Genomic DNA, 22,736 nt, shown 5'->3' with positions numbered 1-22,736 from the left:
TCGTTTAATGGAGACTTTGCAATATCTAGTGTCTATATTCGTAGAATTTAATTAAAACGTGTACAATCGAACGGTTCCAAGTTTTATCGTGCGAAATCATTCGCGTTCAATCGAATCGGATGAAATCGAATCCTCGAAATAAAGCGAATCATTAGTTGTCACTGTTAAACGGGAAAACAAGTGCATACCAGTTCTGTGTCGAGAACAAAATAAAAAATGGAAATAAAGAATAATAAATGAAGCATATTTAAACAGAAAAACAACTGGACGTTTAATTACGCTAACGACCCGTTTCCTCGTCATAAATTCCATTTACTTGGTAAAAAAAACATCGCTCTGGTAGATTTTTCTATGGAAAGCAACACTCTCTGCAATTTCATTCTAACGAACGGGCAAAATATCCGCCATAAAAAACCGCTGTACATAATACGTATCGCGTCCCGTTTACTTGTTATATTTATTGTATTTACGTTTGTTATACGCGCTATATTTGTATTTGCCCTCGTACGTTTATGAAATTCACCCTCAAACATCGACAAAACCTCCCACGCGTACATTATAAATGAGAAACTCGAGGATTATCCGAGCACAAATACTCGATGGTGAAAACATTGCGGTCGATGCATGATTTATGAGAAGAAATAGTCGGTGTAACCACAAAACGGTTCGTTTTCCGTGTAAAACGGTTAAAAATATTTACTTCGTTCGATGTTTCATTTTTAACGACGTTTCTATTTAACGCCGCACAATTTTTCGAAGCTTAATCGCTGAAGTCCTAAGCGCTAACGTACACCGGTCATATTCTACTCGTCTGACCACTTACGGGTTATATCGTTCCACGGTGTACTAATTACAAGGCGGTGCTGATCCGTGCTTTGTAACACGCGGAGATACTGACCAATGGAAACACTAGCGCACACAACAAGTGGCGATAAAAGGAAAGCAGCAGAAATCTAATATACTGATGTAACGAAGACAGGAAGCGGAAGAAGATGGAAGAATTTCATGTTCTTCCGGATCGAGACGATCGGAAAGGAGGAATCGCGGGCAAAGGAAGGGAATAAGGGTGAAAGGTGACCCAGTTCGCGAAGGGTGACCGGGTTGAGTTTGGTGTCACTGCTTCCTGGCCCGGCGTGACCCGGATTTACCTGCCCCCTCACCCTTCCACCGTGCGTTTCTCCCTTTTCTCGTCCTCTAACAGCACCTATACACCCCTCTCTCGAACAGTTGTGTGCTTGCTAGCCGAGTTATGTATCCAGCTACTGCGCGAGATGGATCTGCTAACCTAATAAAACTTGTTAATAAAATGTGTCGAGATGTTCCGCGGTAGTTTTCGTGTTTTCTGGATTTTTCTGCGGGAGAAAAGGGATTAAAGGATCAACCGAGTGATTCGAGAACTTTTGCATTTTATATTTTAAATCTTCCACGTACTTCTTAACTTTTCATTGTTTTAATGCTTCTGCAGTTATTTACGTTTTTACGCCCCTAATATTAAATTTAAAGCTTTGATACAATTCGGAAATCTGGCAGAGAGCTCCGAGCTTAGTAAACATACAATTTTCGTAAAAATAATAAAATACTGATATTGCCAATATCTGTGTCCCGCGAAAAATCAGAGAAAAATAAATGTTGAAATTCGTCGGAATTTGTTATGTTTTATTTCGCAAAAAGATACGGGACAAAAATGTAAATCAAAACACCTGGATCAAGCGTATTTTATGCAGAAAATAAAATTCCATAACGTCGCTACGCTGTAAAAGTCACGTAATCTAGCATAATAAATCTCCAAGATGTATTTTACAAGCTCCGAAAGGAGAACTCGAACGAAAGCAACATTTTTTAAGCTTCTACGTGACTTTTCTACTACTCGGATATTTACGACGTAAAAAATGTCGAAATTTCATAACGCTCGCAATAAATAATGTTGCTTGAAACGTTTTAATCCTCCGACAATCTAGCAGACACGTTTCATTCACTGGCTGGCAGTTTGATTAATCGAAGTTTGCACGGTGCAGAATTCTCGATCGGTTTCGAAGGTATTCTTCTATCGCGGCGATCGCGGGTTTCTCTTTGATAACTGTTCGGTCAACGGTGCTACGTTGCCTCGGCAAACAGTGCCGAACACACAGCTGCAGGTATCGTGCAATTTCTCACCACTGTCAACCATTCTTGCGATCGTGTACTGCCAGTCTAAAAGATGTTCTTCCTCTACGAACGAAAACGTCACGGACGAAGAAATCTTTTCACACTCACATTCATAAACATTTGAAAACTATGACAATCTTGAATTACGAAAATTGTTAAGCATCAGAATTCGCGTATCCCAACATTCTCGAAACTCGAAAGTATCGAATCCCTATATTCTAACATGGACAAATCCCTTAATCCCCAGTTTCCAAACTTCGCTGAAATTTATGAGCAAACGTACGTATATCTCCCTATAAACGGCTGTAAATCACAACTGTTGTTTATTCGACACGATAAATTGAATTATCTCAATAAATATATCTTAATGAGTTTGAAAAATACGAAGAACATTACGTCAGTTCCAATTAGCGAAATTAGCCTCGATCGTGCGATAATTTCTAAAGAACATTTGGACGATAGTTGGTCACAGCTAAGAAGCGTGTACGCGAGAGAAAATTCGAAGTCGGTCGAAACATTTAGTAGCGAAACTTTATCGTAGAGCGCTTTAGGATAGATTAATTAATTGATACGAAGCTATCGCCGAGCAAACTTTAAACCGGACTCGAAGTAACTTTCGCGTTGCGTTTCTTGCGAATACTTCAACTCGTTTCAACGAGTTATTAATTACGAGAACAAAAAAATATTACAACTTCTCTTTTCTGAAAATAAAGTCGACCTTACTTGATCAAAAATTATCTGGTAATTTTCTCTTCCTTGTATCTAAAAGTGTGCTGATATTTTATGAGAGCGAGCAAGAAGTTGAGTTCAAACTGCGATGATCTTTTTAGCGACAGACTAAATTCTTTATTGGTCGAATGATGCAACGATAGCGTTGGACAAAGTGTATCGTTCGCGCGTGGCGATACAACGCGTGGCGATATTCCTGTGTAAATGTGTAGATGTTCGATATTACAACGCTTGGCGATATTTGCACACATCATTAAGTTTAGGAGGACATTTTTCACCCGATCATTCCGCCCAGTGTTAATTCAACTTATCCCGACAACATAATCGTCGACTTAATCAATAGTAAGCGTCTCTCTTTACTTGGCTATAATTAATTCAGTCATGCGCCACAGGATTTGCCGTAGAAAATCCCGGGAGCGAGTTCGGGATTCTCTAGAGATTAATCTTGATCCCTTAAACTAAAGTCGTATCACATTTCCATCCACGTGTACCTCTAAAACGGATCGCAGTATGATTTTACGCTTCAAGCGTCGTTACACGTTATTCGCACGAAGTTGCAGTACGTGAAATTTTTTAATTTTCAGGCTTCCAGGTTTTCAAATACTTCGAAACAGCGAAATATCCATTCCTCGAATTTCCAAATACAACAATTCCCAGATCTCTCCACTCAATTCTCGACTTTCCACATCCACAAATTCTCAAAGTCCCAGATTCTGATACCCTGAAATTGTCGAAGCCCCAAATTCTTGTAGTGTCTGCGCGATTTAATCACTGGCTGTTTCCATCCGTATCAATTTTAAGAGGAGAGAAATCGAAGATCTTAAATTTTCGTGGAATTTTCAACGAATCATCGACAGAGATGGCCGCGAAACGGGTAGGAAATATAGTTTCCCTTCGAAATCCACTTAATTCGAGTTTCATTAGAGTACGGTCGGGTAATCGAGATGCATATCGCGTTTTCCATAAAGCGAGATATCCTGACGAGTTGTAATAACTTCTTATTCCGTCGGAACGACGCCGATATTGCTCCTGCCTCGCTGATGAACGAAATTGAATGCGTCGCGTTTGGGTAATCATCACGACCGCTCGTTATCGGTCCAACGTATCGTAATTCGTATTACCTACTAAATAATGCGTGTACTTTCAATCGCATTTATTCCTAATGCGTAGAGTATCGATAGTTTTATGCTTCATAAATTAATTACGAAAACTGACGAAAATGAAAAACGAATCGCTATGTAGTATTCGATGCGGCGCGGAATGTTTCGTCGATCGGAGTAATATTTGCAAGTATACGCAGTACTATCGTGATTATCTCTTCCACCTCGATCACTCTATTTTGCGAAAAATAATTCCGATCCGCACCTGCACTTTATGTTAACGGTCTGATTGTTTAACACTTGATCAATCTATATATCGATATCGCCTAATAAAAACATCTCGAATCTCGTGTTCGTCCGACCCAATTTTCCGAACCTGGATCGTGGCTCACAAATTACCGATGGCGTATAGCTTCGATGAATTATTCTTCCGGCTGTGTAATCCGAATCCATACTGAAAAGCAGGTAACAAAGCGTGGGAAACACAGAGATATCGATACGAGCCGATACTTCGTTTCTTTATTCGCATTTCCATATATCGATAACGAGACGACGATAACGCGTGTTTTGTTAATAGCAAGGAAGTTATATGAGCAGCGATCGACAAATTACGTAATTTCGATGTTTCAAATTTCCAAAATTTCCATCAGCTCCTCGATAGACACTCGGTTACTTTTTAACGTTCCTTCTTACGATGGTTATTCTACCTCGAAAGCGACTAACCTTTCTTGTTATCCGAGATTTTGATTAATCGCGAAAATCTGTCCTGATGAACGGTAAAAATGAGGGAGTTTTAATTTAAAAGAATAAGGTAGAAGACGTGGAACGAATGGTTCGATCGATTTTCCTTGGAATAATTTTCCCACCTTGTTATATTACGTGTTAGGAAGCAGATTATTAATCTTCTTTAATGAAGAGATTCGACTTTAATCCACGTACCGTTATAATTTATTCTTTTCACCTAAAAAACTAGGCCAAAACTTTTACCTCGTTGTTATTGGCACACTTTCGAAAACGTATAAAACCATGATTTTTAATAACGAGTTATTAACTGACATTGAAAACACGTTTTTAGAACATTATAATATTATTAATCTCTTTCAAGGACAATCGCGATGCTTTATATCTGAATACATTTTGGAGGCTGAATATCGAGGGCGTTTTTTATTATTCTAAATAAAGAACTCCTCTTCGATATTCACGTTCCAATTTCCGATCTATCGTTCGGGCAAGCACGATCGATTCGCCCTTTTCATAATCCCTTTTTCATTTCATTTTACGTTCCTGATCGACCGATTTAAAATCTCCGGCATCGATGTCCTCGCCTCTGTTCCCTTTCTTTCCATATATTCGACACCGGCGTATAATCCCGTTGCCAATTAACTTATGCAAAATCTCAGCCAACGAAATAACCCAGCCTCTCCTCGATTCCGCGATCGAACTCGTACTTCGTCGTCACTGACATTTACTAATTGTCTTTTGTGTCATAACGGTGGAACATCGTAATCTACTGGATCGTAAAACTTGGGATAACGTCGCAGAACGAGACGAAGCTGCCTATAATACATTAATGATACAATGAAAACGGTTATGCGTAATAAAACACGGTATTATACGACGTTCTCAAAATGCTATTATACGTATAAGAAAGAGATTGCTCGTAGTCCTTGACGATATACCTGAAGGTCATCGAACTCGGCAGGGTTAGTTGGTTAAAATCGACAAGTTCGAATAAAAACGTAGACGTATGCGAGGAATGTAGAGAGGATAAAAGAAATAAGGAAGAAAATGGAGCAATTTGGCGGAAAAGCGAGTAAGAACGAAGCATTCTTCATCCGAAACGACTTCTACCCATGGTCAAACACGAGGGATTCGATTTAATCCCGAGCACAAACAACACGGTCGATGTTTTCCAGCGGAAGTAGCAGACGGACAAACAAAATGGTGAAAAAGCGTAGAGGATGGGTTAGGTTAGGTGACGGATCGTCGTCACTCGGTCAAAGTCGATAGCGAGGACACGGTAGACGCGGTGGTTTACGCGACCGGAAGTTGGCCACGGCTGGGGTATGGGTGCGCCGGAACGAATAATGACGGCGATTTCCAACGAACTTCGTCGTGCAAGCTGAACAAGCTTTCCCGAAGCTCATTTCGCTGTGTGGTCGTTTAATTTAATTTCCCTACTGCGATTTCTCGCGTCTCTGCTTCGAAACGGAACGATATTACACCGGGAAGCATCGCGTTCCCTGCTGGAAAATTAATTTCATCGATCTCGCGTTTCGCTGTTTCTGTTTGGAGCCCGTGCGAATTAGTCGTGCAACGTTTTTCGATTTACTGACTCGTACATCGCGATGTCTCCGTTTAAAACGGATTTGCCGAATCTACAGATTCTTCTGACAGATTGTTATTTCTGTCTAAATAAAAAACGAACAAAGCTTATTATAAGTATACGCGAATCAAGTATGACCCAAGTACCGGCAAAATGAAATAATACGAAGAAAAGTATCGAGCCTAAGTCGATTTCTCCACGAAAATAGACTAAAGAACAAGGCTCGAGACAACGAATACAGGCCAACTTTGAAGGGGAAGAAAAATCTGATACAAGAAGCTACGTATCTCTTCGGAATCGACGATAGGAAAATTCAATTGTTCCATCAACGTATTCGATACCACGGGTTCCGAGCAGAACGCTTTCTAACGCGAGAAAGATAACCAATCGAATCTACCGAAGGAAAAAAATGTTTGAAATTTCATTCAGCAATTTTAGTATACGCGATCCCAGCCTTTCATGTTTCTAAAAATATATTTCCTCGGTTATAACCTGGTGTGCTGCTACTGTGCCGTATGTCACTAATTTTCTAGCCTTCCGCGTCTTTACACTTTTCATCGAATTTTCAAGTTATCCGAAAGGTAATCGACTGAAAATTTGATCGCGAAAGCTAAACTCGACGCTGTACGGCGACAAAAAGAATGTACCTAGAATCGGTATTGAAGTAGTGCAAAGTACGATAACGCTTCGACACGGGACCAAAAACCCGTTCCATGATAAATTAACGAAACAGGGAAGAGGCTCGGAGCGTTGTAAAAGGATCAAAGCTATTGTTCCGACGAGGTACCGCTGACAAAGGAGATAGGGGACGAAAGAAATCCACTGGCTCCCGGATTCCGGTAAATCACGCCTTTAAATCTCGGATCAAAGCGACTACTTTAACATCGAGCTACCTCGTCTCGATGGAAGAGGAACCTGTCTTTCGAGGAGAATCGAATAATTAACCGAACAAGACGGATGGTGTCTACCCTTCAGTCCTTTCTGAACGATTATCGATTTATTACCTCGTTTCGAATTCTCGACGATACGGTACCTTCAAGATTCTTTAAATACATTTCAGTGGCCTTCGTTCATATTCCATGCTAATTTTTATAGATGGAAGCAGTCGATTCTTATATTCCCGTAACTCAGAAAGTTCCTTTTTTCGACAGGCAAGCTGAAAAAGTTGAATGGTTAAGAATGGGCAGCTGGAACAGGGTGATTGTAGGGAAATGTAGAGAAGCGAGTCGAATTAGGAGCCATTATGGGCACGTTTATTAATGGTTGTAGGCTTCGTGGGCCGGATAACGCGATTCCATGGAACGTGTCGCGTTATTCCAGCGGATTATCGTGCGACATTACCGATCGAGAGTGTCGATGTCAGGGTATTCGTCGAACGTTACCGTTCCATGGGGGGAAATGCCGTTTAGTTTGAACTCTGGCCCGTTTGCGAGCGATTCATCCATCGCCTCTAACGGACACGGCTAATTTCACGGTAATCCATTTAGAACTGCATTCGAGGCAGGGCTGTGTTATTTTCGTCGATTAATCGACGTAAATTGTTCGTTCAGACGGGAGTAGGGAGATCAACGGACCCTCGTTACGATTTTCCCTTCCTTTTTTAAGCGCAATTTATATGCACGCTTCAAAAACTTACAAATTAATCGATCAAGATTAAATATTAATTTCTTTTTCGTCGTGATCACTCGTGTATTAGCCGATAATTCGTAAGTGGACAAGGAATTGAGAGAATTGCTATAATCGTTTACAGGATGCCTAACGAGAACGCGCCAGTGTGCGGGTGCGGAGTGGTCGTGGACCTGCCGAAATCCCGGAACGGTGGTCTAACCCCGCGAAAGCTGCCGATCAGGATACCAAAGTCGAAGGGCAGCAAGTCGGACGGGCGATCGGCCAAGAAACAAGACGATGCTCGTTCGAAGAATAGAAGTTCCGAGACAGGAAGCAGCAGTTCGGTGACGGAACAAGCGAGGCCGGCCACTAAAAGTAGCAAACACGAGAAACGATTGAATCATTCGAGTAGAACCAGAAGCGCCGACAGAGCGGAGTCGCATTATACTTATATAGGTTGGTACTCCGACGTTTTGGCTTTCCAAACTTTTTCTCGAAATTTCTATAAAAATATCTGTGCGGGAAGTTGGACCGCGGGGACAAATTCGGGACACGTGTACGATCGGATATGCTTAGATAGAATTAAAGATGATCAATTCGTTATTTCAGATTCTGGTTCGAGCATACTTGGCGGTGCAATTCGTGAAAACGCTATACCGGAGGCGTTGTACGCCACCATTCCAGACACGCCGAACGCGAGCGCCAACGAAACCGGAAATAGTCAATTAAACGCGCAAAGTAGATCGCAACCCGTTTACGCCATTCCTTCTATGGTATCGCCACCGCCCACCTACGATGTTGCGATCTCGAAAACGTGGCAGGTAAGCGATTAACATTAATCAGTCATAGGAAATAGATTTCTCACGGAAGCACGAACAACGGTAACAGGCAGATCCAGTTACATAAATAAATCCTTCGTTAATATATCGATCACGAACGCCATGACAATAACGAACACCACGCGAAAAGAGTTGTTCGTACAATCATACTTTGCATAGAAAATTCCGTTTGGATGGAAAGGCTGGTTCTCGAGTTCGACAATTATTAAATTCGTTTCCCCGGTAAACGAGCCATTAATTGCTAAAATTTTGTCGCATGCTCTCGACTGTTACCGTTTCACGAGCAATCGATCCAGGTTTTCGAACGAATCACGGGGTCACGGGTCGCGTTTTGCGAACGTCAACATTTATCTCCGATTATGAAAATAAAAGAATAAAATTTGAAATTTATTTGATATCGAAACTCAACCACCGATATTCCTTTAATACCGAAATTGTTATTATGGAGAAATAATAGAGTGGACTATCGTTACGCCGTTACGGACAAGGACAATACTTTCGGAAAGAAAGTTTCGCTGTAAAAAGGAAAACGGTGAAATTCTTTTCGGGTCGCTACTTAAGTCGAGATCTATTTTCTGTTTCTAACTGGTTGTACGTGTTGAACGGCGCCGAACGTCCAATAAATTTTCGTGCCACGTCGAGGCCACCCTTGTACGAAAAACACCGTCCACCCCCGAAGCAGACCCACTCGAAACTCCTGGTAACGACGCCAAGACGCTTCGAGTTTGCCACAGGTCCGCTTTTTTTATCACGGTGTTTTATGGACTCGATTCCACCAGGGAGGTTTCTGTTCTCTTCCACTCGACAACTTTCCAATTGGTTTCACGACGAATACAGCGTCGGTTCTTCAAAGTTACACTGCACTCCCTTAACGAGCTGCTTCTGCATTCACTTTTGGGAAGGAATTTCAGTTAGTTTGCACGCTAGTTTCATGCAAATTCTAATGACGATGCATAGTTTGTGGGCTGTTTCGAAAAAGTGCATTATCAAAGCGCAAGTATTAGTATCTGGAAGGATGTGCCTGGTCGTTTCCAATTTCGAAGTCTCTTTTCTCCGCTGGTAGCTGCCGCGAAAGATAATATTTTCTGAAGGTATAGAGGCTGGCCTCGATTTTCATCGATGCAAAGACGAGGGAAGTAGCGAAATCGAGTTTCGAAAACATTATCCTGTGATTCTATTTGAAGCGCGGCCCGGTTGCTCGAACTGAAAAGGCTCCAAGACACTTTTCGCCTTGGTTCTACCCGATGTTCTCTCCGTAATTTTTAACGAGACCGCGCGAAAGCGTCGAATAAAAGTTTCTTTTTGCTCTTGAAAACGAATTTTACGGTTGGTTTGCCTCGAAAGGCCCCACTTCAGTCTTCGCCAGCCGGAACAAGCGTTTTAATTTGATTTTTTTCCAAGGCGTTTGCGCAGAAAGTGAAAATAGAGCAGTTTTTAAGCGAACTTTCGTGCCGTTTCGTTCCCTTTATCAAATAAGATAACGTTCGTATGCGTGCGTGTGATTTCCTCGAAAATTGCCGATTCGAAGCGAGAACGAAATAAAAAATAGTGTATATGCATAATCCCGAAAAAATGGATGGAAATTGGTTTTCGAAAGAGATTTCTATGATATTCCAGCAAAGCTGATTTCCGTTCGAAACGGTCGCGGCTAATCTCCATCGTTTATCCTTTATCGAAAATATTTTCACAGTTGGTGCATATTTACTAGGTTGGTAACGATTAATCCCAAGTATAATACACGCACCAATGTGCATAATACATCGTGGTACAAAGCCGAAAATTTTTGACGAATAAAACGATTCTGCCTCGCCCCCATTCGATAAAAAGCGATTCGCTACACGATTATACGATCAAAGAGAAAAATTTAGCTCGCGAGGTCGGCCAGGGTAATAAACAAATTGCGCTGTTTAATTAAACGTGCCAGGCACAAAGTAGCTGGTAATTGATTCGTTCCGAAAGTAGACCATAATTACATTTCTGTCGTCTAACAGTTCGTTTCACGATTTCAATTTGATATTAGATGCGATACTGTTTAATCGTTGTAATAATTTCTTGCTTTTCGATCGGTTGGCCCGAGAGTTCGGTAACCCCGACGGTTTTTCTTCGATTTTCATTAATCGATTTCGTCGAAATGAATTAGACCAATTAGTTCTTCAATGAATTCGACCGTGTTCGTGTTCGATAAACGTGTGCGTTCTCTCTTCCGTATCTCGAACTCTTGAGTTCACCGCCATGTTGTTCCTGGAAGAAAAGCGATGAAATTCCCCAAAGCGAGATTAAACAATATTTTCCACGAAACTCTCTCTTCTCTACTCTCCTCTCTCGCAGGTTCTTCCAAACGGGGGCAATCAGAGAACCGAGTCGCAATCAAAAGCATCGTATCTCTCTCTCCTTTTTAACTGGAAGATTAAACAAAGCTTTTTCGGCTTTGCATTTCCATCGTTCGACACAATTTCCATCGTTCGCTAGCAATTTCTGCCAATTATGCAAAACAATATAATTAAGAGACTCTTCGTACCCTCCTACTGTTTGCGTCTTATTAACGAATCGATTCTCCCCATTAGTCCGTAACATTTAATCATTGAATTGGATCGTTTAAAGCTTTAAAGCGCTTGTTACGGTCCGCGAATTACAAACAATTTTATTATCATCTTATCATGGTATTTCTCTAATAGCTTTGCTGTATCGTACCGCAAATATGGTACGTTTCGACAACGGGGTGCGATATAATTATTAAACGTGAATGAAAATCGTATACTGTATTCTTATGCAAATTAAAATTCGCTGTATTAAACCACTTTTGTACCGAAGTCTAAAAACGTGGAAATATGAAATTTCCGAGATTCCAAGGAGACCAATAATAAAAGATTGCGAAACAACGCGGTGTTTCAGTCTGGTTTGCCGCCAACCTACGAAGAATACTTGTGTCACAATTACGCCATGATATCTCGATCTCATACACCACCACCGCCATGGTCGGATTCGACGACGCCTCAGACGCCTCAAACGCCGAGCGGTCAAATGCGTCGTGATCTTTTGGCGAGTCAACCTGAACTTCGCGAATACCTGGCACAGTTGTCGCTCTCTCAAAACAACGAGAGATCCATTGGTCATCATCATCATTATCAAGGTGCTATTCTCAGGGACAACAGTAGCAATTCGAACCAGCAAACGTCGAGGGAGCAGCACCAACAGCAACAGCAAGTTAGAGTACAGCATCGTTCACGGGCAATGCCGCCGAGGTAAGTCTAGAAAATTAGTTAGCATTTTTCTTACAAACGAGCAGCAATTTTTCGAGCGTGTACTTTGTTACAAAGTATCGAGTCTAAAATGTTTGAAAATTCGGAGACTGAAAACTCCTAAACCTCGGAATTGGAAAAATTCCAAAAGTGGCCAATTAGTAGATTTGTCGTTAAAGTAGTAATTAGAAGAGTGAAAATGTGAATTTCAGATCCCAAAGCGAGAGTCGCGTGCAACAACAAAGAATTTCGACGATGTACGAGGACGTAGCATTTTGCATGGAAACGACGACCGCTTTGCACTCGGCGTTAGAAAATGGCATCACCCTGTGCAACTTGATGTAAGATCGCCAAAGAATCGGGAACGAATTGGACGAAGGATTCCGGCAGAATCCAACGGAAATGGTATTCTCAATCTCTCTTTTCGCGAGCCATTCGAAGAGAATTTCGTTGGGGATACAACGGAGCCAGTCAAAGTTCCGACGACAAATCCTCGATCGACTTCACATAATCGATCCACTACCCTCCTTACTTTTCTTACTTTTTTCTTTCTCTTCTTTTCCTCTCCATTCGTCGTATCAGACACGATTATCGCGAATCGATTCGATTTATCGAGCGAATAATCTCGAGAGATCCTCGATCGATGGATCTCCGATCATTTTCGTCTCTTCGAACGTTCGAAATGTTCGAAACTCGTTGCATGTTCGTCGAGGAAACGTTGTTCGCACAAATCTTTCGTCGATCGAACGAGTAGCTGTACACGCGAACGTGCTATCGCTCGAACGTTACTTTTTATCGTAAATGAGTGTATGTCCGAAGAAGATATATATAACTATAACTGTATAGCCGGGAAAGTGCAAAGAAACATAATCCTCGAAGGCTGGAATCATTTATTATTATCCTAACACTTTTATTCTTTAGCTCCTCCTCGGATATTATTTTATATCTGGAAGTTATACACGTTACTACTACGTAACACCGAGAGATGGTTGCATTATTTAATTACGTAATAAAAATGCGCATAGCTTGCAAATATAAAATGGAGTATCTAAAGTTCGAAACGTTGCGATAAAATAAATGATCTCGGTCGTATCGGAGAAGAATTTTTCATCCTTTTTTCGTTACATTCTTACTACTTGGATTTATTCCAACGAAACGAATCCATTGTTTGTTCACACATTGGTAGATTGAACTTATTGGATCGAGTCATAATCAACTTCCGTTGTAAATACAGGACGCTTACTTCCTCGAAAACATCAGCATGCAGCATTTCTGGTAACATTTAGCGTAGATCGATAGCGACTGCATGTAAATTACGAAAATGTTGGCGGTAGATTGACAACGATACGCAAAATCGGTCGAATTCGAAACATCGATCATATTCTACATTTTCAAGTCGTAAAGAAACATCTCGCGCGAATATGTACATTTGTAAAAGTCGTAATATACTTTCTTACTTTTCGGATAAAAATTGATTCGTAGATACGTGGGTTTGGCAAGTTGCGGAGAGGAAAAGATTATCGATAATAACGAGGAAGTTAATTATGATCGAATTCGATACATCGTCGAGAAATTGTAGAAAAAATCAGTTATCCTTCGTCCTCCCTGGCTGGTCCAGGTCTATTACGCCTAATTAAATGTAAAAGAGTCAAACGGAGAACGATGCGTCTTTTAGCGACAAATGATCTATAGAACGTATTGGTGTGTTTTGTTCGTTCTCAATTCGAGTAATCTAAAGCAAATAATCGAGCAAACGTTGCTCGAGCGGATCGTAGACGCGAATAAAATGATTGCATTTAGGCCTAATTTTAGAAGGGTGCTTAACGCTTTCGTTCCTCTTAGCTTAGAATTTATATAGATTTACGACTTTTTTCTACCTTCGAACACGTGTGTGTGTGTATATACAGTATATATACATACATACATATACTTATAATTTGTATCGTGATAGCGTATCTACGTAAGCGTGTAATTTAACAGCACTGGTAATTCTATTGTCTAATATTTGCATTGCAGATGTAATTACACACACGTTCGTGTACGGCTGCAGTGAATTATTTATGCTAATGAGCTTATAATTTCGCGCTGGGCATTTACATTGCCGTACGATGGGGTTATTATAAATTTCTCGATCGAAATGTTTGTAACCACGGTGCGAAGAAAGAAACGTGGAAGAACGAAAAGATTGATTTCTCATTGCCGAGATTTTCATTTTGTATCGATATTAGAAGCCACATATTTGAAATATGTTCAAGTTCGGAAAACTTTTGAGTTTACTAATTTCCAAATGTCTACGTTTCTAAATCTACAAACTTTTCAATTTCCAAATTCCTGCGTCTTCGAATTCGCTAAAGTTCATATTCGTAATTCGATAATACCGTGAAAACGAGATAATTCCAGGAACCGATGAATCTTGAAATTTCCATATTTCGCAATTCCAGTATCCTCCGATTGGCATAACTCGATATTTGGAAATTTGGAAATTTGAAAATGTTGAAAATCCCGCATAAATCCGATAACTCATCAGAATCCACAGCGTGTATGCCAATCACGCCGTTGGACTCCTCGAGGGTTATACTCGATCTGCCTATCGCTATCGCAATCAATTTAAACGAGGCACTGTGTTCATTATAATTGTATCGACGAACGTGATTTTCATTGTTCAAGTTTTCTCAAATACGATTCGCTAATTTTCATTGGTTCAAGATTGAAACGATACGTAGAATTCGATGTGTAACGCGAGAAGGTTATTTTTCTCATTGGAAAGCGATGTAATTGAATGTAACTTGTCGCACGACATAAGAATACTAATTGGGTGTCTAAGAGAAAGGTAAACAAGAGAACATATAAATTTCTATAGAGTATAGCGACAGACACGTTGATCTTTACTGCCCTGTTGTATATACGTGTAATTAAGTGTAAAACACGGAGGAAATATCGGTTATCGAACGTGTAATTTCCAATTCTATTTCAACATCAATATCATTTCATTTATTGTTCCATTACGCAACGCCAATTGTCTAGTTACTTTCACAAATGTGTTCGATTTATTTAACGCGATATTAGCAACGAATAACGTAAAAAACGTTAACTCGTTGACTTCTTCTTCGTACTTTGCAACCGTTCTAGGGTGAATTTCGTTCACAAATCGCGCGAATATTTTGGTACGCATAAACGAAAGTATTCTCGTTAATTCAGCAATAAATTTCACAAACGCCAGTTGTCCAAGGAAAATAGTAGTACTAACTTAATTACAAGACTTTTTGTTGGAGATAAATGACTAGAATGATCACGACGTAGAGATAAGTGGCGCTTTGTTGTACGAGTTAATTAAGGGTTAACTTTATTCATTAATCAGAAAGCACACGACACGAATGCCAGGTAACCGATTCGATTAAGAAATCGAGACATCTACGCGAACCGAGCATAATTGATCCTTTCGTTGCGACTTGTAAATTACAGGATTTAAGTCAATTAAATGTATTCCCGATTTCTTTTAACAATTATTCTTCTTTGGACACCTGTACAAGCATTTTTCCTTTCACCGAGCGTACATGATAAATACATTTGAAGAAACAGTTTCGGTAATAAACGTCGCTAACTATATACAATTATAACAACGATATTTATAGATAAATAAATAAATAGTATAATAATAATAACTTTACCGACATCAACAATTGTATTTATTAATTGAAAGATTTCGAAATTTACTTTTTCAAAGGCAAAGTTGCTTTTTTTCGACACGATCGAATCAGAATTTTTGTGAGACCGTGTGAATCATTCTAATTTTGAAAGACGAGTTATACGATGTTAAAAATAAGCGACACAATTATCGAGTTTTCCAAGGAACAATGGAGAAACACCACCGGAAACAGAGGACACCGCAGCGAAAGGGTTAATAGCCCCATAACCGTAATCATGATTCTCGTCGTAATTACAGCAATTAACCGTGTGAAACGATCGAGCCACTCGACGTATCGTATTAGAGCCATATAGGAAGACACTGTAATTAAGTAAGGTTCACGCTCTAGGCGATTTCGACCCCCACGAATCTAGGCTGTCTTAAACGACACACTAAGAACAAACAGACAAAGAAAAAACGAAAAACGAAATAAAAAAAATACAGTAAGTAGAGTGTAAATGTTGGTGTTGCAAAGAGATAAAAAAATAATAAAATGGCGTGTTAAAAGCGTAGAGCGTAGCGCGTTCACACGCTCCGTAGAACAGCGTTCCGATTTCTAAGTGTAATTAGAAAATGAAAAAGTTCCCCCATTTGCATTTTCCAGTGCAAACACTCTGTTCTTCTTCGTTGAAACGCGTTCCGCTTTCAGGATCAATTGTTGTAAATAATCGAGTGCTGTTTTTAAGCTGTTCTCACTTTCGGTGAGCTGGAATCCTCGAAAATTATATTATAATTTCACTTAATGAACCAGTATAAAGCACGATTTAATTATTAAATCGATTTATTATAAGAATATTATGTTTAATATTGATTTCAGTCAATTGCAACTCACGGAATGCAAATTCCTAGGGTTAACATTCGATCGGGGCTATTTTACGTGTTCAAAGTATGAGCAAAAGTTAGGGCATTCGAAACATTTTTTTTTTAACGAAGCTTCTTTTTCGTTTATCATATCATTTTTTATCAAACGAGATTCTCATGAAATGAGATACCTTGCAGGCAGGGATAATTTCGATCGTAGACACTTATCGTGAAAACCTACCTAACAATATATTCTCGCAAAGTTCGTGTATGTAAAATGGCCCCTGAACACTTTAATGGCCGCTGTCGCGATTTTTACATTTCTGATTATACTTAGTATATCATGTACGAATTACATATATGAAAAATGATCGTTTCAATTGTGAAATACAAAGTTAACGATACTGTAATTATAAATAGAAAAAAGAATCGTGAAATTACGTGCATAGTGTGTGGCCATAAAAGTGTTAAATATTAAAATTCATAGTCGGATTTAAATAAAGAAGAGAGATTTAACGAAATCATGTTGTGAACCATGAACGATCGAAACGGTACGAGGCGGATATTACGATAACGGTTAAGGATACGTGAAACGTAATTCATTATTGTATATAACGATTGTCATCGTCTCGTGAACATCTAACGCGTAATATGTCAGATGTCACGTGTATGTCTAAACGCACATCTGTCGATTCGACAAAATGGTAATAAGAATGAAACGAATATTTCCACCGTAACGATAGCAACAGAAACGGAACCTAGAACTGCCAAGGAACGATCAATTTTAATAATTCGTAGGTTTCGCTACGCGCGGATTAAAACTCGGGAACTTGCGTGTTTGAAAAATTGAATCCAACTTCGAAAAGTTAAACGCTCGAATGTTAATTAATCCGCAATTAGGTATCTAATGCACGTATCATTTTCAAACGTTGCCACGCAGTTCGTGGATTTGATTAAAATAGAATAAAATTAAGTTGCTTTCGTCAGAAAAGAAAAAGGTGTTACGGAGTCTCGGTAAAAATCGAATTGTTTTCATCCACCTTGTGCAATCGATATTGTTTGTCAACAAAGGTTATCTCATTTGCCCATTCTGTTGAAAAACAGAAGGATGGTTTTTGCGAATGGCGATATTTTGTCTTCTTGTTTTTGCACCGTGCGTAACTCGTTGTTTACGATTTTTCCAAAAAGTTGCATCGCGGGAACGTTATCAGCGCGAACGTCAATGTTGCTATGCGAAATCGTCGCGATTACGATTTGTTTGCAAACGGCTATGATCGATTGTTTGCGTTGGAATTTTAGCTTTTACGTTCGCGATTCTCGAATCGGAAAAATCGGAAACGACACGGTGGAACGATATTTGGTTAAACTTCGTTTAAAGGCACCAAATATTATTGATTTATCAAAGTGACGATAAAACGAGTGCAAATTAAAATGTAGACATTAAACTTATGGCGTTCTTATACGAGGTTTATCCCGATGTTTCGATAGAAAGTCTACGACCGGCCTGGGCAACTCGAGAATACTTCCGGAGCAGTTATTATATCGCTCTGGGCAATGTAAATAATTTCTTCCACAGCCGTAGCCAAATTTAAACAAATATTTTCTCCGGTTTTGTTAATTTTCTAAATAAAAGAACGTTCGAGAGGACAAAAATGTTGCAGTTAGTAAGTAAAAGAAGAAAATTTTGCCATTGAGTGAAATTCGACCTAACCCCATAATCCGAAGACGAATGGTCCAGAAGCCCATTGAAATAAAGACACGAGTTGGCCAGGCTCGTTTAATAAAAATAAAAACGAAAAACGTAGCGTTGCGAAGGAAATAAAAGATAACGATGGTATCTCCGTAGATGCGTTGCTACGGCATAGAAATATTTTTCTCAGTCACGGTGTGTATCTCGTGTTATTAATTTTCCGTGTGTGTCGTTTACGTATTTCTCCTGTCGTCGAGTACGATGACACATTATAGATAATTAAAAAACAAAATGGAGAACCGAAACAGTGACGGGAGAACAAGCGACGCAGTGAAAATTAATTAATAATATTCTGTCGGTACCGCATTAACGAGGAACTAAAAGCTGAATCGCTATGTTGTATTGTATGTTGTGTATATTATGAATGTTTAGAGGACCAAGAAATATAATGTACCGGTGTAAAAAAATATCAAATGTATCTTATTATTTAAATCTTTATCCCTGTCCTTTTAAATATATTTTCGCAAATTACGAAGGTAAGTTAATCTTACGAAGTAGAAGCGCAGTAAAAGATTACTCATAATTAGACGTTAAATACAAAGGAGCAAGCGGATGCAACCGTGTAAAATGACCGCGGAGGTGTGACTGAAATACCTGAGACTACGACCGCAGACACAGCGAACGTATCTAATTTCACGGTGTCTAATTAAAGAATGAAACACCTCTAGCAATAGACTGGACAGTTCCTCCTATGTAAGACGTCGATTCAACCGAGACCGTGCTCTCGAAAACTTCGTTTCAACATTCTCGAGTTTCTTTAAACATACCGTAAACTACGAACGTTCTTGTAGACTTCCCTCGGGCAAATTGCACCGTACGATAAGTTTTGCAACAATCGAACGCTATTTCTTCTGGTTCGCTACAGCAATCCGTATCGAGCGGTACACGAGTATAATTAAAGCTAATCTCCTCGATTGCTGAAATTTTCTACGCGTAACGGATATCAATGAAATTCCATTTGTTGATTAAACGAGGGCACGTCCCAGATGACGCGGGCACGCGCAAACACGCCACGCGTACGCTCGTAATCGTCTGATATCGAAATTGCAATTGCATTGTTGACGTTACTATTAATCGCTAATTAATGCTATGATACAATGCAGTAGCATGGCATTATTGAATTTCTGAAGGTTTGTCGCTGATAACATAATGGGAATATACTGTTATCGATTTTTTAACCGCGTGTGGTTCACTTAACTTAGAAAATTAAAATAATTTTTGCAACAAGGTAGATCAAGACTTGGGTAAAATATGTTGTGTAGGTAATGTTAGAAATCACCAAATACACATGATAAATAACTTATTTATTTCTTGTGGTAATGCTGTTGATTCTTAAATAGCGTAATACTGAGCCATGCATGACCCAATAATAATTACATGAACATCTAATATGCTAGCTTCTTAAATTATATCGGTATACAATAATAATGAAGACAGCACTCAAGGATGATATTACGGCGTTAACGAGAATTACCATGATCTAGTAAAGAAGATTCTTCTCTAAATATCATTATTTGCACCTAACCTCTGTATACGGTCTCTAGCACTCAATTTACAAGATGCGTACATCAAAGCAAATGCGAACACTGAAATGTTAGCGTATGTAAACTGTCTGGAATGTAACGTGCGAAGGGACGGCAGCGACACGGAATGAAATCCGCAGTGAAGTAAAAAGTGTATCTAACCTATTTCATCCTATTGTATAAATTGACGGACATTAAGTTTCTTACGCTACGCATCTACTTTGAGTTACATAAATCTGAGCTAACCGAATAAACAACTTGTTGCCATTCTCGGAGAAACAAATTTTTAAATACTCGATCACGCGATATCGCGGTTTAAGCGAGTGTCCTTGAACACTGCAGCACGAATATTCTTCGATATTAAAATCCAGAAATCTTGACACCATTTGGTACACGAAAGATCCTCTCTTCGGGCGGAAGTTCTCCGATCAGATATCTCTCCAAGCTTTGTTTAGCAACACTGGAATGTCCAGTGCCTATAAAAGCCAAGGTTGCATCTCTACCAGCGTACTCCAAAATAACGTCCGATCCACCAGGATGGTTCTTCAGGAACTCGGTGCAATCGTACACGAAGTCATGCACAACTATCCAGCAATTATCATGAGTGTCGTGCCAGGCAACTTCGTCCAGATTGATCGTCCTCAGTAACTTCTGCTCCTCTCTGTTCGCGCGTTGCGAGTCTTCCTTGTTCTGCCACGACTTTCTTCGAGATTCTGTCACCGTTTCGTCAAGATTGATCGTGTTGCGTTGGTCCAAATCCAGAAAGCGATCTTGTGGCGCGGAGTCCCTCAGCTTCAGGGACCGAAAGGCGGGACTTAGGAGATCCATAGTGTCCTTTCGTCTGAAAAGAAAATGATTAAGAACGTGCCTTTCGATAATTCTGGCCCAACGGGGATAATGTTAGTAGAGCCATTAGAGATGACGTGGATTGGAGATTGTGCTAATCGAATATCGATTTATGAGTTTAAATTTCCAAATTCCTGTATGCTCAATACCTGAACGAAAATGCGGAAGAAGAGAAAGATCGAGGATAAATTTCACGGTGGTTGGTCAGCTTGAACAATTACCGTAAAATCACTCTCCGGGATGATGAAAGATTGAATGTAGTACTTCGATATGAATTCGAGCCGTTAGAGACATTCGATAGGTCCAATAATGGATGAAGATCGATGGAGAAGACGCAAGACACATTTCGTTTAGGCAGCGTACAGTTTCAGACTGTCTTCAAGATCGGTAAAACTTCACGAATTTCACTGGATCAGAGGTTATCGAATACGAGGTTTGCTGACCCCGGTTTCTTTTTGACCGCGAGACGAGTATGTATTAAATAAATATACAGGTCATTTAACTGATACAAGACTTAATTGGTAAAAAAGGAAAATCTACAAGAGATTATTCTACAGAATGTTTCGAATGTGATTAGCGGATAAATTTGCTTGTATAATTTTATGCATTGCAGCGATTACGTCTGCTGCAAATTTACGATCGCATGTAACCAGTGAACGCGTGTGTGTGATCTTTTCGTTTGAAATAAATCAATAATCAATGAACCACAGACCCATAGATCAATGAAGATAGTACATATTTCAAATAGATTAGATAAAGCGATTATTTTGTGGCTACTATCGAGTGCCGTTCAGCCATCTAAATCAACCAAAAATTTGATATCTTGTTCTCTGTGACTCTGAAATCTTGAAAAATACCACTTAAAAACTATAAATTTCATTAATTTAAGTTTCTACGCATAGTCATATGTTTCATAGATGCTAATAGCTCGCTTATCAATCGGTGAAGTTACATAATATTTAGGCAGATAGGAGAAATGGTAAAAGATTCCGAGAAAAATTCTGTCTGATGAAACACGTAATAACACTTACGGTAATAAAATGCTGACGTGCGTTAATCACGAAGCGATAGTAATACACTTGATATTGAAACTTCAATCTCTTGTTGCGATATATTTTAATAAATATAGAACGGGACTTTCCCCATTTTTAGAAAGAATTATCAAAATTTAGAATTCAAAAACTTCAGAAATTTAAACTGTCGAAGCCCGAAAAATATTTTAAATTGCCATCTCCTCAACCGACATTAGAAAAAATTTTCTTCGACTCGATTACCATCGATTTTGCACCGTAAACCTGAATTGTATCGAACATATTTACCATTTTGCAATAACTGACGTAATCGAAAGATCAAGCACTAAGAAAAATCACTAAATTCGAGAAGAGTAATTACTTTCGTTGCTCCTCGGAGTTTTTGTCCATTTCCCTTTGACTCTCGAGTTACCTTCTTATCGAAGGAACATTGCACGAAATACTGAACCTTTGCTGGAAATCGATTCCCCACTACACATAGGAAAATAATTCTATTACCGGTTGAAACTCGATCCACATAAACCCGTTCATTGGTTACATGCGTGTTCTTGCTGTCTTCTGAGTTTCTTATCATTTGAGACATTTGAAAAACTAATAACTAACATACGTTCGTAAAGCTGCATAATTTATTTAAGATAATTCATCGTTATTTTATGCTATCGCGATTGCTACTATCTTTTTACTTTTGTTTAAATTATACTCATCGTGTGTACATGCATACCTTATATATTTAAAAATTCAGAAGTCGAAATTTCAGTAGGAAAGTTATAATATTTCTTAGTAAAAAGTGAAATTTTATATTCTTCGCACCTACTGTATCGATGAATGATTCTAATGCAACTATATTTAAAGTCGATATGATCGTTTGTCGTTATGGAAGATATCAGCTTTGCCAACAATCGATGAACGGAATTCGAATGAACTGATAATGTTCGAAGAAAGATGTATCAATGAAAATTATAGAGGGAAATGCAGTAATGAAATCCGAAATTAAAACTAAATTCTAAAGTAATCGATACAGAACTATATCGTTTGTTCCATCTAGCGATAACCTGCTTTACTACTACCGACTACAATTTCTTAAAATAGATTAGAGGTACTGAATACTAAAATT

General features: G+C 39.2%; 3 protein-coding genes across 6 annotated transcripts in view; 1 reads left to right on the top strand and 2 right to left on the bottom strand.

Moving 5' to 3' along the window:
* Window positions 1-18,636, top strand: part of LOC100876962 (uncharacterized) — a 31,846-nt gene extending 13,210 nt beyond the window's left edge. The window contains exons 2-5 of the mRNA XM_003707764.3: window positions 8,051-8,364; window positions 8,518-8,729; window positions 11,640-11,989; window positions 12,199-18,636. Coding sequence (XP_003707812.1) covers window positions 8,052-8,364; window positions 8,518-8,729; window positions 11,640-11,989; window positions 12,199-12,331 — 1,008 coding nt within the window. The 5' untranslated portion in view covers window position 8,051 and the 3' untranslated portion in view covers window positions 12,332-18,636. The remainder of the gene's footprint in view (window positions 1-8,050; window positions 8,365-8,517; window positions 8,730-11,639; window positions 11,990-12,198) is intronic.
* LOC100881070 (uncharacterized) overlaps window positions 1-22,736 on the bottom strand; it is a 99,990-nt gene that overhangs the window by 27,102 nt on the left and 50,152 nt on the right. The gene's annotated exons all lie outside the window — the stretch shown is intronic.
* LOC143265379 (cytochrome b5) lies at window positions 19,512-22,184 on the bottom strand. 4 transcript variants are annotated; one of them, XM_076537122.1, is made up of 2 exons: window positions 21,984-22,184; window positions 19,512-20,586 (listed from the first exon to the last, which is right to left on the bottom strand). In XM_076537122.1, exons 1-2 carry the CDS (start codon window positions 22,010-22,012, stop codon window positions 20,106-20,108), a joined length of 510 nt encoding a protein of 169 aa, XP_076393237.1. In that variant the 5' UTR covers window positions 22,013-22,184; the 3' UTR covers window positions 19,512-20,105. The 4 variants fall into 4 exon arrangements, with proteins under 4 accessions (XP_076393237.1, XP_076393238.1, XP_076393240.1 ...); XM_076537123.1 differs by having other exon boundaries at window positions 21,911-22,067; XM_076537125.1 differs by lacking the exon at window positions 21,984-22,184 and adding an exon at window positions 21,623-21,870.

Source organism: Megachile rotundata, chromosome 11 (assembly GCF_050947335.1).
Source record: "Megachile rotundata isolate GNS110a chromosome 11, iyMegRotu1, whole genome shotgun sequence".
Lineage (NCBI taxonomy): Eukaryota > Metazoa > Arthropoda > Insecta > Hymenoptera > Megachilidae > Megachile > Megachile rotundata.
Note: the sequence above shows the minus strand (reverse complement) of the source record. Positions and strands in the feature narration are given on the sequence as shown.